This window comes from Bos grunniens, chromosome 24 (genome assembly GCF_055505025.1).
Source record: "Bos grunniens cultivar Pamir isolate PY7600 chromosome 24, Bosgru_T2T1.0, whole genome shotgun sequence".
NCBI lineage: Eukaryota > Metazoa > Chordata > Mammalia > Artiodactyla > Bovidae > Bos > Bos grunniens.
In genome coordinates, this window is record NC_141188.1 from 44728594 (window position 1) to 44745395 (window position 16802).

At 41.1% G+C, this 16802-nt stretch overlaps 1 protein-coding gene across 7 annotated transcripts in view; it reads right to left on the minus strand.

Moving 5' to 3' along the window:
- The window catches only part of PTPN2 (protein tyrosine phosphatase non-receptor type 2), a 64069-nt gene that overhangs the window by 21538 nt on the left and 25729 nt on the right, over positions 1-16802 (minus strand). For all 7 annotated transcript variants that reach the window (XR_015153998.1, XR_015153999.1, XM_086373276.1 and 4 more), the window contains exons 3-5: positions 12443-12543; positions 7172-7270; positions 1478-1615 (exon numbers count right to left, since the gene is read on the minus strand). Coding sequence is in view for 5 of the 7 variants with exons in the window: in XM_086373276.1 (XP_086229402.1) it covers positions 1478-1615; positions 7172-7270; positions 12443-12543 (338 nt within the window). In the remaining 2 variants the exon portion in view is untranslated. The remainder of the gene's footprint in view (positions 1-1477; positions 1616-7171; positions 7271-12442; positions 12544-16802) is intronic.

Sequence of the window (16802 nt, forward strand, 5' to 3'; positions counted from 1 at the left end):
GTAGGAAGACCACGGGTCAAACTATATACATGTGAAAATACTTCACAAGCTGATAAACAAAATACAAATGTATTTTATTATTTCAAGTGTAATCAATTCTCAGGACAGAGAAAAACACCTATGCCAATCTCCTGCTAAATCAATTTTAATGCCACAAGCAGATGCAGTACCTAGGATACATAAATACTAAGAGAAGGTGATTCCCAGAACCATGAGAAGTTTATGGAAATGAAGTTCTATTTCTGGGAATAAGGGCTGGACAACCAGTACCAAGTAGCAGTTGATGTATTTCAGTGCAGCTTAAGATACACACAAATGAAATCACTGGTGCAAAACACACACAGTGAGGAAATTCATAAAGAAGGCCCCTCCCTGAATGACCTCAGAGCTGAGTTATGTTCTCATGGAAGCTGGACCCAGTCAGATGCACACAGTACACACCTATGCTTATGTCACAAAGGACAGGTGTTTTAGGAGATAACCACAAAAGATAATTCGGCACATCTAGAAAGTGTATATACCTCCCTTCTCCACAAATTTTTTTTTTCTTTTGGATTAATGATCACACATTAATACTCAATTCACTTAATACTTAACTAAAACAGTATCTTGCTTTATAGACCAGATACATCCCTGAAGCCATTTCTGGGCAAACATTTTCATATTTTCTAGTTTTTCTAGTTTCTGAGTGTATCTCAGAATCACTCTTAGTTCATATTTTTTCGTTATTCTAAATACAAACCAAAGAAAGCAAAGAGGTGAATGGGAAGAGGGGGAACTATGTTGATGCTTAGACAACAACAGTAGGGTCACAACCAACTGCGTGCCTGTTTCTCACCCAGGCACCAAGGAACGAGTCTTACATTTTTGGAAAAAATCCAAACAAACACTGATGAGGTCATATGGTAAATTTATTTCACCATTTTCACCAGCTCAATAAAGACACATTTCCATGTGACAAACCCCTCGAATTAGCAACTCTCTCCAAGCGTCAAGAACAAGAGCTAGCATTTCCCAGGCACGTGCTCTGTACCAGTGCCTTTGCACATACCTCCTCACATGATACCCATGTCCTCACTTGATGTCACAAATGTGAACAGGGAGGCACCACGGCCGCCCCCTACAGACAAGGGGGGCCTGGGCAGGGATCACTGAGCAGCAGCACTGGATGTAAACCCAGGCTGCCCAATTCTAAAGCCCTCTCCCTCAATCTTCAACCAAGTATAATACTGATCAGTTGCTCAGAATCCTCATATATCAACCTGAACTTCACAATTCTTAGATTCCAGCATTTCTTAAGAATTCTCAGAGTGCCACCACATATGGGAACAAAATCTATGAGGACATGGTTATGGCTGTGAACCATTACAGGCATTGCTGCAATGAATAGGCTGCCCCAAACTTCAAATCTAAGAACAAAGAATAATCCTTAAAGTCACCACATGAAGCCCCATAGTCTGGGCACAAGCAGTCTTACCCTGGTGTTTCCTAACTGCAACAGATGGACTGTGTAATAGGACTTCACGTCCTCTGACAGGAACTTCACGCTGAAGCCCGTTTCCTTAAACAGCATCTCCCGGTCATCTTTTGTAGGCCAGTACTGTGCACATTTAACCTAAAGTTAAGAACATAGACATAATGAAACCACAAAAAGCTGGAAAGGAAAACAAACCACACACAAGCTATATATTTTTCAAGTACCCCAATCTAGGAACAATCACACTATGTTTGATGTTTAATGTATTTTAATAAGATTGACATCTTATAAATGCAGTTTGTAAAATGTTCTTATAACTTACACACTTAAAAAAACAGATATCATGTTCATAAAATGAAAATCAAGTTGTCATTTCTAAAGCAGGATAACCTGTATTTCAACATCATACTGGTATTTACTCAATGTTTCTTTAAATATAAAACTCTTGCAAGAATTGTATCTTCAAACAGTACCGAAAGGCTTTATTTTATAAGTACTTTCCATAAGCTATAACAAACCTAGACAGCATATTAAAAAGCAGGGATATCACTTCGCCAATAAAGGTCCATAAAGTCAAAGCTATGGCTTTTCCAGTAGTCATGTCTGGATGTGAGAGTTGGACCATAAAGAAGGCTGAGCACCAAAGAATTGATGCTTTTGAACTGTGGTGCTAGACAAGACTTTTGAGAGTCCCTTGGACTGCAAGGAGATGAAGCCAAGTCAATTCTAAAGGAAATCAACCCTGAATATTCACTGGAAGAACTGTTGCCAAAGCCGAAGCTCCAATACTTTGGCTACCTGATGCAATGAATCGACTTACTAGAAAAGACCCTGATGCTGGGAAAGACTGAGGGCAGGAGAAGGGGGTGATAGAGGATGAGATGGTTGGATGTCATCACTGACTCAAAAGGCGTAAATTTGAGCAAACTCTGGGAGACAATGAAGGACAGAAAAGCCCAGTGTGCTTCAGTCTATGAGGTAGCAAAGAATTGGACATGACTTAGCAACTGAACAACAACATTTTCCATAAATACCTGTTAATCTGCTACTAAATACTATATATCTAGCAATAACATTGCATACTTATATACTAAAAGTCAGGGGAAAGAATCAGAAGATAAGCCCCCTTTACCTAGAACTGTTACGTTTTGGCAGAACTACTGACGTGGAATTAACATTTTGTGACAATAAAAGCATCTCCCCAAAAGCCAAACTGTGAGGCCAGCAGGCTGCGATGAGGTGAGCTAGAGCCACTTCATTGGGAAAAACACTAGGAAAACATCCCTGTAAAATATGGTCGTTTCTCCTTTTAGATATCACAAACAGGTACAAATAACAATCAAGAAAAATACTTCCAAAACAAATGAATGCTATGAGCTAATACTGTGAAAGTGCTGCATGCAATATGCCAGCAAATTTGGAAAACTCAGCAGTGGCCACAGGACTGGAAAAGGTCAGTTTTCATTCCAATCCCAAAGAAAGGCAATGCCAAAGAATGCTCAAACTACCGCACAATTGCACTCATCTCACACACTAGTAAAGTAATGCTCAAAATTCTCCAAGCCAGGCTTCAGCAATATGTGAACCGTGAACTTCCTGATGTTCAAGCTGGTTTTAGAAAAGGCAGAGGAACCAGAGATCAAATTGCCAACATCCGCTGGATCATGGAAAAAGCAAGAGAGTTTCAGAAAAGCATCTATTTCTGCTTTATTGACTATGCCAAAGCTTTTGACTGTGGATCACAATAAACTGTGGAAAATTCTGAAAGAGATGGGAATACCAGAACACCTGACCTGCCTCTTGAGAAATTTGTATGCAGGTCAGGAAGCAACAGTTAGAACTGGACATGGAACAACAGACTGGTTCCAAATAGGAAAAGGAGTACGTCAAGGCTGTATACTGTCACCCTGTTTATTTAACTTCTATGCAGAGTACATCATGAGAAACGCTGGGCTGGAAGAAACACAAGCTGGAATCAAGATTGCTGGGAGAAATATCAATCACCTCAGATATGCAGATGACACCACCCTTATGGCTGAAAGTGAAGAGGAACTCAAAAGCCTCTTGATGAAAGTGAAAGGGGAGAGTGAAAAAGTTGGCTTAAAGCTCAACATTCAGAAAACGAAGATCATGGCATCCGGTCCCATCACTTCATGGGAAATAGATGGGGAAACAGTGGAAACAGTGTCAGACTTTATTTTTCTGGGCTCCAAAATCACTGCAGATGGTGACTGCAGCCATGAAATTAAGACGCTTACTCCTTGGAAGGAAAGTTATGACCAACCTAGATAGCATCTTCAAAAGCAGAGACATTACTTTGCCAACAAAGGTCCGTCTAGTCAAGGCTATGGTTTTTCCTGTGGTCATGTATGGATGTGAGAGTTGGACTGTGAAGAAGGCTGAGCGCTGAAGAACTGATGCTTTTGAACTGTGGTGTTGGAGAAGACTCTTGAGAGTCCCTTGGACTGCAAGGAGATCCAACAGTCCATTCTGAAGGAGATCAGCCCTGGGATTTCTTTGGAAGGAATGATGCTACAGGTGAAACTCCAGTACTTTGGCCACCTCATGCGAAGAGTTGATTCATTGGAAAAGACTCTGATGCTGGGAGGGATTGGAGGCAAGAGGAGAAGGGGACGACAGAGGATGAGATGGCTGGATGGCATCACTGACTCAATGGCCGTGAGTCTGGGTGAACTCCGGGAGTTGGTGATGGACAGGGAAGCCTGGCGTGCTGAGATTCATGGGGTCGCAAAGAGTCGGACACGACTGAGCGACTGATCTGATCTGATCTGATCTGAATACTTCAAAAGCTGCTAAAAGACATTAAAAAAACAAAATGACATAGGAAATGAAAGAGCATAAATTATAACAACTCATAAATGATGTGCCAGAAGAGAAAAAAGAATCAAAAGTAACAGAACACATCATTTCATAAACAAAGACTAATTGATTAAAGGGAACAGGGCTGTGAATAAACACGACAGATGATGCCTTAAGAGAAAAAGGACATTTTTAAAATAAAAAGGAAATAAAGAGAGACCAGTAGGCAATGAAAATCTAACACATATGTGTAACAGAAGGCCCTGGGAGAAGAACAGTAAGGCAAGCAAGGGAACAGAATAAATGTCAACAAGTATAATTCAACAAAAATTTTTCTTTAAAAGAAAGAAAAAATGCCTGAAATCACATAATAAAATAGCACACTCTGTCCCTGGACAAACTGACCCAGAATGACCAGCACAGACACATTTCAGTACAATCAATAGGATCTGAAGAAAAAAAATCCTTTGGGTAAAAGACTAAGTAACTAATAAAGGAAAGAGAGTAAGATGTGCCTTTGTGACAGGAACATGCCAGAAGGAAATGGGTAATACCATCAAGTTGCTCAAAAAGCAAATGTGAGCCAAAGATTTTATATTCTGCCAAACAGACTCTTCAGCATCAAGCCAGCAGAGGTATTGTCATCAACACACAAGAAACTGGGACCAGGGCATCCATCCTCAGGATCTTCTGAGTGTGAGCTACACACAGAGCAACCAGAGACTCAACGACAGATGCATATCTACACAAAAGGGACTTAAGAGAGACTAAAACATGCGGTAAACTCTGATGATGGAGGTAAAGCACAACTTGAGAAAAAGAGGATGAGAGAAAACATTTTAAACTGTTTTCAGTAGTTATTTTAGTGATGGACTGATTTTGTTATTACAAATACTTTCTGTGTGCAATATGGGACAGAGTAAATGAGCATAAGACATTCAACATCACTAGTATCTCTGAGAACCAGAATTCATGGTGAATCAACCCTACAGTCCTAAATTTTAATATCAGTATCAAATATCAGAATATCAGTACAAAAAAAAAAAAAAAAAGAGGAAGAAGCATCAGTATCAGTATGAACACTAGTGTTATCTTAACATACAAACATAATTTTCCTTAACTGTTCACTGAAAAGACCAACCCATAAGAACAAAGATTACTATTTTTGCTATGATCTTGAAATACCACTGCTCACCAAAAGAAACCAAGGCTTCTTAAATAAACAGCTGATTCGCACAGGAAAGCACAAGATAAGCCTGCAACAGGGAGTCCTTCCAGACATCAAAGGAGCTAGTAAGACTCTTTGGTTTTTGTTAAAAGAACTCAGGGCCCAACCCAAAAAGCCTCCTCTGGCCAATGAAGGGACAATTTGACTACAAGTAAGAATAACAATGGGCTTCCAAGGTGGGTCAGTGGTAAGGAATCCGTCTGCCAAGTAGGAGGTGCCAATTAGATCCCTGCATAGATTCCTCAAGTTCCCCTGAGGAAGGCATGGCAACTCAGTCCAGTATTCTCACCTGGGAAATCCCATGGACAGAGGAGCCTGGCAGGCTACAGCACACGGGGTCGCAAAACAGTTGGACACAACTTTCATGACTAAACAACAAGGATAATAACTGCCATGGAGTGAACTGAATCAAGGTGTTTAATAAAGTCATGACTTCACAGCATTGATCTCCTCCCACCCCCACACCAAGAAAACCTAAGTGGTGACATATTGAGGATACGTGGGAATCAACTTCTTTTGAAAAATGCTTTTCCTACATCAAGGTGGTAGGTAACTAGAGTGGGAGCCTTTTTTTTTTTTTTTTTAATAGAAGAATTTCAACCAAAACTCAAGAAGAAACAATAAAGCTGGAATATCACTATAATCCTAATTAATTAAGGAACTAAACACTGACCGGCAGCAGCTGCTGACATCATTATGCTGACAAACAGGGTATCACCACACACGAGGCAACCTCAACTATCAAACTTGACTTTTATTGAACATCTGGATGAAGGTGATTTCTGATTGCTGGTGGCAAGCTCCTCTTTTTATTACAGTATTTATTCTGTAGAATGAGATGAAACCCATAATCCTCCAGCTGACAACGATGCTCAAATGTCCCAACAACAGCACCCGAATCACTTGGGTCTGTGGGTCACCGTGCAAGCACGAAAACCACTGCAGAGACTATGCTGACACTGCAGGATACCATGGTGTGGCAACAACACTGCAGACTGGAACAGACTAGAAGCACCTTCACTGCCGCTGAAAACCAGCAGCTATTAACTCAGGAAAAAAGCAAGAATTTGGGATCTGAAGGAGCAGAAAAGCCTAGACCTCAGGGCTGGAAGAGATCTGACAGATAACACTTTCTAATTTTCATGTTTGACAGAAGAGGACCCTCAAGCCACAGAAGCTGAAGACTTAACCACCATCACACCACTAATTAGCATTGGATTTTAAACTGCACCTCAAACGTCAATAAATCTATACGTATCAATACTCACTACATCCTGACATAAGAGCCAGCGGTAGTTTATAAAGGTTTTAGAAACCTGTCACTTCAATTCTTCATAAAATTTCCAGGATTCTGTTAATAATAAAGATTCTGATAAAGCCTACAAATTCCAAAGATCTAAGTACCACAACTGGCCAGTACTCACTCCATTATACTTATGTTTGGAGGGCAGTGGTCCACAGTTGTTATTTAAATATTTAAGGTAATAAAGGAAAATGATAGGTTAGTTCCAGTCAGAATCACCCTGACTTTAGTTTTTAGTAATTAAAGGCCAAAACTAATGAATGACTATCCCAAAAGAAGAAAATATTTGTAGGTTAACAATCACAGACTGTACAGTAAGTTGTAAATACCAAGTATTACTCACCGAGTCTTTCTCCACAATTCGGTTTAGCATGACAACTGCTTTGGTCTTTTGCTGCCAAACCATGAGCCAGAAATGACAACCTGTATTAGGAAGTGGACCCTGTAAGACAGAGAAAAAACAGGAGGTGAGAGGAGGAGGGGACTGACGCTCCAAGGACATGCCTTCCAGGAAGCTTCGCATCTGAGAACAGGAGATCGGGTCACAGAATATCAATCCAGACTCTAAACCCACCTGAACTAAAAACAGGTCTCTGTTAGTTGGATTACTGATTATCAACGATCAAAACTGACTTTTATTTACTTAGGCAGAAAAGAAAAATTCCCAGGCTATCAGGTAGCTCTCTGAATTGAGGGATGGAGAATAAGGCTTGGGCAGGAAAAAAGGCCAAGAGAAGATTTTGTCCCAAGGGGTGTGGGCTTGGGGCAGCACTCCCGACCAGTCACCACTGTCACCCTTTGAGGGCACTGCAATCCTCAGGTGGCTGCAGTGGGTGCAGGTTAACAGGTTTGACTGTTCCTTGAGTAACTCAACAAGCAGTCACCTGTGGGATGCCGGGGGCTGGGTCTGCCTGGAGCTTCAGCTCCACCCAGAAGACAAGGCCATTCAAGTGGTGCTACACTAAAAGCAGCTTCAGGGCCATTGTATCCCAGCTCTGTAGTGGATGTTCTGGAAATATTACCTGAGCTAATAAACTCCATGCTCTCAGTTATACCAATGTTAGAAGGGACCAAGAACCCTGAAGAGCTGCACCCTCAGGTTTGAGGAGCCGTTCCCCTTACTGAGTACATATTTTTCAAAGTTTGAGCTACTTCCAAAACCACACAGTGCAAAGATAAAAACAGCCATGAGAAGACCCCCAGTAAAATGAATGCCTTCTCTTTCATCTAAAAAAATGGATGGATCAGGTCTCTAATGAAGTCACTGCTTAGTGTGTACACACACACACACACACACACACACATTCTACAGTGGTTCTAAAAGGGAAAGAGGGGTTCTCAGCTCTTCCACTTACCAGCAATACAACCTATTATCTTCTACAAAATGGAGATCTATACCAAGGCATCAGCAGGTATACATTTTTAATTTTCATAAAACTCAGAAAAAAGGATGACAAAAATTATAAGCAACAAAAGACAAGCAGAATAACTGCAGTTTCAATAAACATTTAGTGTCTCTGGTTTTTGCTGTCCTTTGAAATATTTTCTGTGCATGTTCTCTGTCCCAAGATACTAGGGACAAAGGCAAAAGCAGTCCCAGCTGTCACAGCTTACATCGGAGGTGAGGAACGGAAACACACCCAGCCCCACCAGAGCGAGGGCTGAGCCTGGGTATGCAGGAGCAGGAAGGGTACCAGCGCAGAGCCTTAAAAACGAGGAGGTGCTGACACGTGGAGGGGAGAGGGGAGGGATCAGGTCCATTCCCAGTGTCAGGGCACTCCTGGGAAAGAAGGTGACACAGAGAACCCACAGGAAACCACACCTGCCAAGTGAGAGGTGCTCGACCCCAGGAAACAGTCAATGATCTTTTCTTTACAGAATGAAGGAATATGACCAGATTGGTATATCGCAAAAATTTCTCTAGAGGAATTGTTAAAGATGGACTAGAAATGAGGGACTGGTGGCAAAGAAGTAAGTTGAAAAGCTACTACATTGGTGTAGATGAAAGAGAGCTCCAGAGAAGGGCAGGGCAGCAGAAAACAGGAGAGAATTCGACAGATAAGGACAGCTTTAACCCAGATGACAAAAATAGGACAGGGGCTAGCTTAGTGTAAAAGAAAGAAGGAAAAGAAAAAAAAGAGTTTGACACAGAAAAGGAAGAATTTGTGACATCAAGTGGTCCTGTGGGTAGATGCTGGAAGCTCTGGGGCAGGGGGTAGGGGGGACTCGGGAAATAATCCAAAGCTGAAGACAGTGAGTCCACTAGAATGAGGGCAGAGGGCCTGGGTCAGGACACAAAGGAAAGCCCAAATGGACAGGAGATTTAACCTAGGGTATTAGTCGGGTATTTTCTTTTTCATGAAGGGATTTACAATGTTTTATAAAAGGATTATTACTATCATTGAAAGAAAGTGAAAGAAAGTGAAGTCGCTCAGTCGTGTCTGACTGACTCTTTGCGACCCTGTGGACTGCAGCCCACCAGGCTCCTCTGTCCATGTGATTCTCTAGTAATTACTATCATTATTACTATAATAAAAAGCAGTAACAATGCTGCAATGAACACTCCATGGAGTACTCACCATATTACTTGGAACTACATGAGTTTTTATTAGCACTATTCTACAGATCACAGAGATACATATTGATAACATACACACTTGACTCCTGAACAACAGGGGTTTGAACTACAGGGGTCCAGATACAGACAGATTTTTCAATAAATACACAGTCAGTCCTTTTAGCCATGGTTATGCATCCACAGGATCAACAACCTCAGACAGCAAACTTAATACATGATTGTGACTCAATGAATCTGTGTATGTGGGGCCAGGACAGAAGGGACAATGATGGGACCTGAGCACCTGGGGGCTTTGGCATTGCAGAGGGTCCTGGAAGCAAACCGCACAGTGCTACGGGATGACGCTACACCTTGGGGAACTGAGGAATGAATCCAAGGGCATATCACAATTTCAGGGCAGCAGATCTGAATAATTAAAAGCAGAACCATGCAGCCTATGGAGACCATGAGGCCTCACCCTACTTGTTGTATGACCTTTGTAAAGTTATCTGATGTTCCTTGTCTCTTTAGATGACTCCTCATGTTAACATAAGGATAATAAGAGTATTTACCACAAAGGGTTATCCTGAGGCTTAAGTTATATAAAATATAGAAAAATGTTAAAAACTGCAACCTGTTACTATTTACAACAGTCAAGACATGGAAGCCATCTAAGTGTTCATCCACAGAGGAATGATTAAAGAAGATGTGTGGTACACATATATAAAGAAGATCTGTGGTACATATATACATTGGAATATTGGTCAGCCATAAACAAATAATGAAATAATGCCATTTGCAGCAATGTGGATGGACCTAGAGATTATCAGTCTAAGTAATTCAAAGACAAATATATGATATCACTTATATGTGGATTCTAGACTATGATACAAAAGAATTTATTCACAAAACAGAAACAGACTCGCAGACATAGAACGTAAGCATACTTTTGGTTACCAAAGGGGAATGGGAGGAGGGATAAGTTAGGAGTTTGGGATTAACAGATACACACTACCATATATAAAGTAAACAACAAGAATTTACCGTGTAGCTCAGGGAACTATATTCAACATCTTATAATGACCTACCATGGAAAAGAATCTGAAAAAGAATATATATATATGTATGCGTGTATACATGTACAACTGAATCACTTTGCTGCACACTAGTATCTAACACAGTATGGTAAGTCAACTGTAGTTTAGTAAAAAATAAATAAAAGATTGCTAGCTGTTGTTAATTTTACTTCCCTCTAGGATGTAAAGTTCATACTAGCAGTTTTATGAATGGCTGTTTCATTCACACAATGCCACCACAAGGCAGGCATTCAAAGCTTTGCTGGATGAACGAACAGGATTCAAGCAGACACCATGAGTCCAGAGTCCAGCCTTTTTCTTAAGAAACAAAGGTTCAAAATATGGTTCCAGAGAGTTGAAGTGGTGAGTACAGACTAGATGGGGGTGAAACCTGAATCAGAATCTTGAGAAACAATTACATTTTTAGAGACTAAGATGACAAAGAGGAAAGGACAAACAAGACTGAAAAAAGAGAATAAGAAAGGGTGTGCTAAGGAATCTAGGGTAATTATTCTTTTCTATTTTTAACATGGCTTTTAAAAACAGAAAGTGAAATTTTCAACTCTAAAAATGACTATTAAAAACATCATGAATGCACATAAGAAAAACTTCAAATATAACAGAAAATGGCAAAGTGAATTCTGTATTTTTTCCTAATTCCCAGAAACAATCGGTACTAATAGCATGTGTATAATTTATTTAGCCAGCTCCTTACAGACTGTTTCTGTCCTACTATTTTTGGTCCTGTGCTATTAAGCTATAACAAATACTCTCACATTTACCTTCATGTCTTTACATATTAGACCTCTAAGTACTATAAACTTTTAAATCTGTGGTTCTGACAGGTGAGAAGTGGTAACTGATTCCTGGTTTAAATTTAGAAAAATTGAGCATCTTTTCCATATATATTGTCTACCTTTACTTCCCTGCTGTAAACTGTGAATTTATGTTCCTTGCCAGTTTTTTTCATAGATTTTCTTTTTGTTTTTGACTTACAGGAGCTGCTTTATGCCAAGTAAAAAAGAGTAATGAATTTTTGTTTTCTGTGAATTACAGATAGCCTAACAGTTGATAGGTACATTCATCTGAACATCTTACCATTTTCAACAGTTTTCACTTTCAGTAACAGGTCATTCTAATCTGAAATGGGTTCTTTAAAAATCTCAAACATTACAAATATACAGTTTATCTTTTTTTCAATTTAATTATAGTTGATTTACAATACTGTGTTAGTTACAGGTATACAACAAAGTGATTCAGTTACATATATATATATTTTTTCAGATTATTTTCCTTTATAGGTTATAACAAGATACTTAATAATACAGTTTATCTTTGGAATAATTAAAAATCACTAGCTGGGAAATGGCAGCACTGTTAATTAAATCTGTAATCTGATAAACAAAGGATAGCTGGTGTGGATAAACCCAAATCATTTCTGCTATCTCAGAGTGAAAGAACAGTGCCAATGGAGCACGGGTGTGGCCAGTGTGTTGAGAAGGGAGGAGGCTCAAGAGGCCAGTGGGCTCTCAGGCCACCCCATCAGTGGTCCAGGCACCCTGCTCACACCCTCACCTAACACCCAAGACTTGTCCATACTGAAAATACACACCAGGCCAGGGAAGAGAAGAGTTTTCGCGCCTCTGGTCCTGATTCAAGTGAAGAGAAGCAGAAGGAACAAAGTATCTACCAACCGAGACTTTGTACCAAACTTACAGCAAGGAGGACAGCTGGCCAGAAAAGAACCAGCTGGCCAAACCTCATGAACAACTTTCCTGCAGAGAATGTGTAACAGTAACAATTGCTTTTATCTTAAATATACACAGCTGTAAAATATTATGTTACCATTCATTACAAGACAATAGAAAAACCTGAAACAGCCATTTCATCACCAAAAGAAGTCAGGACACACTTTCTGCTCCATCCTAAAGCAGACCCCAGGAATGGCAGTCAGGCCTCCACTCCATGTCACCCCACTTGCCTGGGTTAAGATGTAGCTCCTCTGTGCCTCCTCTATGTCAACTAAGCTGGCATTAATATAATCATTTTCAGCATTCTGCAGCTTAACACGACTGTGATCATCTGAAACAAAAAATGATAAACCATATCGTCATTTCAAACTTGCATTTCTTTTTTATTTGAATATTAATTTTCTGGGTATTTATAAAATGACAGAAAAAACAAAGAAAAATAAATTAGCATCACAACTGAGTTAAATTCCAAATTATTCCTTTTTTTAAAAAGTGCAAAGATGAAATCCTTTTGTTACTGTGTGTTAGAAGGAAGTGCTGCTGTTGGTGGTAGATTAGCTGCTGTTTAAGTAGAAAAACTGATCAAAGAGTAAAACATAGTAAAAGGAATAAAGTACCGATCTTCCCAAAAGAAAAAGGATGGTTAAGACTCCTGGTGCTTAAGAACTAACAAGTTTTCCTACAAAAATCAACGGCCTCCAAAAAATAAGACCGGACAGATCCCACCATAAAACTACATTTCATTTTCTTCCTGCCTCAACAGATCTGCATTCAGCTATATTTTAATAATTTTTATGCTTTTGAACTGTGGTGTTGGAGAAGACTCTTGAGAGTCCCTTGGACTGCAAGGAGATCCAACTAGTCAATCCTAAAGGAAATCAGTCCTGAATATTCAGCGGAAGGACTAATGCTGAAGCTGAAACTCCAATACTTTGGCCACCTGATGTGAAGAACTGACTCATTGGAAAAGACACTGATGCTGGGAAAGATTGAAGGCAGAAGGGGATGACAGAGGATGAGATAGTTGGACGGCATCACTGACTCGATGGACGTGAGTTTGAGCAAGCTCCGGGAGTTGGTGATGAACAGGGAAGTGCTGCAGTCCATGGGGTCACAAAGAATCGGACATGACTGAGCGACTGAACCGAACTGAACTAATTAGATTAAGTGCTAAGCTATATTTAACACATTTGGAATATTCCAACTCTGTAACAGACACGTAAAAGTCCTTCATTACTTGGGCTGTGTCAAATACTTTTAGTTTTTAAACATGAAGATATCACAGATTTAGAATTTGTGCTAATGTAAACAGATGGAGCACAGAACTTTACCTTCTATCACTATGGTAGGAGGGAAGATGCTAAGAGAGGAAGAATGCATGTAACAACAGGATTAGCATTCACTTGGAATATTAAATACACACCTGGCAGAATCACAGGACTGAATTACAACCTACATGCATCTTTGATGTCTAGCTGGAGAATACCTTCTGGTATAAACTGTGCCCCTCAAGGAAATACCAAATAACCATTCTCTTCCCCACTCTTAAACTGAAAGAGTTGTTCATATTATCTCCATATGAAAGAAAATGTTAAACAGTTTTAGTTTCGCACATAATTTATATGAAATGTTTCTGCTGGATTGAACCCAAGACCTCCGTAAATATTACACGTCATTGGCCAACAGGAAAAGCAAAGATCTTGTTATAGTAAATCACTTATACTAGTGTTCTCGGAAAGATGATGTCAACAGTCACTTTTTTTTTTAAACAGTCACTTCTTTTTTTTAAGTTTGATCACTCTTTAATGGTTATGTGAGACAGTAAAAAGTTCAGCTATATAATTAACAAAATAAAGTCCATATGCCTCCCAGATAACACCAATCAGAAGAACAATGCATCCCTAAAATTCAAATTCCGCTAAAATATAATCCCAAAGGAATGTGTTTCCTCATGTTGTAATCTCCGTAAGAACACAAACAGAGACTAATCTTATCTATTCCACAAGTGAAGAAGCAATTTGCAAAAGAAGCAAGAATCCATAAACGCCAAGTCTCCCCTCAAAGGGAGTTCCAGCAGGTCATCCAGACCCTTCCATAAGCCAAGAGAAAGACTTCAGGGGGGTTTTCAGGACATCTGACCCCTGCCTTCTGGACTCTGCACTGGATTCACTGTTATTTTCCCTCCTGTATTACTCTACACCTGGTGTCACTCCAGGTCATTAAATACAAGAGTCACATACCCCAAGAAGCACAGATGGGGTCCCCAGAACCCCGGTTCTAATTGGTGGGGAGCAGCAGGTCACTATAAAAACGGCACCCCGGAAAGGAAGGAAATCCTTGGCAAACTCTAGCCATTTAGAACTGGCTACAAGTGTTGGCTGAACCTATGTTTTTGCCTCAGGACTAATTAAAAAAAAAAAAACAAACCCTATACTTATATCATTTTAATTCTTCTGTTCCACTAAAAAAGATTTTTTAATAAAAAATTAAACTCATGTAACTTTTTGATTCAGAAGAGAATCTGTGCAGAGAAAAAAACATGAGTTTCTTGTGTTAAATTAACACTGTCTACAAAGTAAGTATACACATTTCAGGAAGTGAAACTTCAAAGCCTTTTTATGAGGAATTGTGACTCTATGATTTATATATTCTCTAGCAATGGTAACAAAGACAAAGCCTCTTCTTCCCTGAAGACTCAGTCACCATGTGGTCTGAAATACCTTTGAGGGTGACACAGGTCCCCTGCCCGAGATCAATGTCTCCTCTCCCTGCCCATCAAGTCTGGTCAGCCCCAAATCTGTGAAGAGTTCACTCCAAACCAACCTCTGACTTTTCAGGAAAAAACCCGGAAAGTGACCTGCTCTCTCCTCTCCCATAGAAGCTGATTCTACCTAGGGACCTCTGAGATGAGACTATCAAAAGCCAGAGTCCACGGACTTCCTGGGGGTCCAGCAGCTAAGACTCCACACTCCCTAAGCAGGGTTTGAACCAGTTTCGACCCTGGTTGGGTAATTAGATCCTGCAGGCTGAAACTAAGAGCCGGTGCAGCCAAATATACATTAAAAACAAGCAAACAAAAACTAAACATCCAAAACAATAGAGACCCATAGCTTCGGGGCATCAGCAAGGAGCAAGCCCACAGCACCTCCTCCTCATTCTAAGTGTACTTAAGAGTGTTACTCCCTCTCCCCAGTCACCTACAGGATCCAGCAAAGGGAGAAAATGAACATGATTCAAACTAACTGCATGAGAGGCCACAAAAGCAACCAAACCACACTGCACAGGAAATCTGATTTCTCAACATCTAACACCACCAGCAGCAGGACAACCAAGAACACATGCTTTCCTGCACAGTGGCATCATCGTGGGGGACAAAGAAACGCACGCCCCACAGAACCACGGCCCTCAAGTTAGATTAGGCAAACTTCCGATGAAGAGTCCCCAGGCCTCCCACCTCACAGTCTGTTTTCTGAGAAATGGTTCCATCTGTCAAGAAATGACTGGCTCGAGCTGCCTGAGCTGACAACACAGATCAGCTTCCTCTTTCAATACTGCCACAATGAGCTCTTTCTCCCACCCCACCCACCTCCCCACCCACAGTTTCACCCTTTTTCATTATTGTAAAGACATCTCCTTCTGGAAAGTCTTTCAGGTCAAGCAGGAAGGGCTCACATTTATGCTGAGGCAGACATCAGGAATAATTAACAGAAATTGGGCAGAAGACCAATCTCCCCGCAAGTCAGGCTCCATTTTCAACCAGGCGTAGGGTGGGGGCCTACGTTTCCAATACTGATTTCCATACTGCATGGTAATTCCCTGCAAATGAGGCAAGCATCTGACTGCGTCAGCTCCCTTCAACCCTACAAGGAGAATGCTGCGTGCTGTGTGCTTAGTCGCTCAGTCATGTCCCACTCTTCAAGACCCCATTCCAGGCAAGAATGCTGGAGTGGGTCGCCATGCCCTCTTCTAGGGGATCTTCCCAACCCAGGGATCAAACCCAGGTCTCCCACATTGCAGGTGGATTCTTTACTATCTGAGCCACCAGGGAAGCCCAAGAATACTGGAGTGGGTAGCCTATCCCTTTGCCAGGGGAATTCCCCGACCCAGGAATCGAACTGAGGTCTCCTGCACTGCAGGTGGATTCTTTACTAGCTGAGCTACCAGGGAAGCCCACAAGGAGAATTTTCGAGGACAAGTAATATGAACTTTCCCTCATGAATCAAGCAGTGAACCAAAAGCAGTTGTTTCCTCTGCCCCCTCTGAAAAAAAACCCTGCTGGCTGAATGGTTCCTTCTCTGACAATATAACCAACCACAGTCTGGGCAGGACCCACAGGATACACCTGAACAGCTCACTTCCTCCACCCTAGCCTCCAAGCTGAGATGTGAGCATTTCAGTCTCCACTGCACCCTAGAGAAGCAGGAGCAGAGGCCCAGAGGTGCCCTTGAGCCCCCTAACCCTGCGCTGTCTCCCACCCTGCTCCCTGCCTCCACCTCACGCACACACACACAGTCACCCTTCTGAACACCTGGCCCAGGACTTCTCCTCTCGTGGAAGGTCCCCACCTGCATCCCTTCACCAGACAATCTG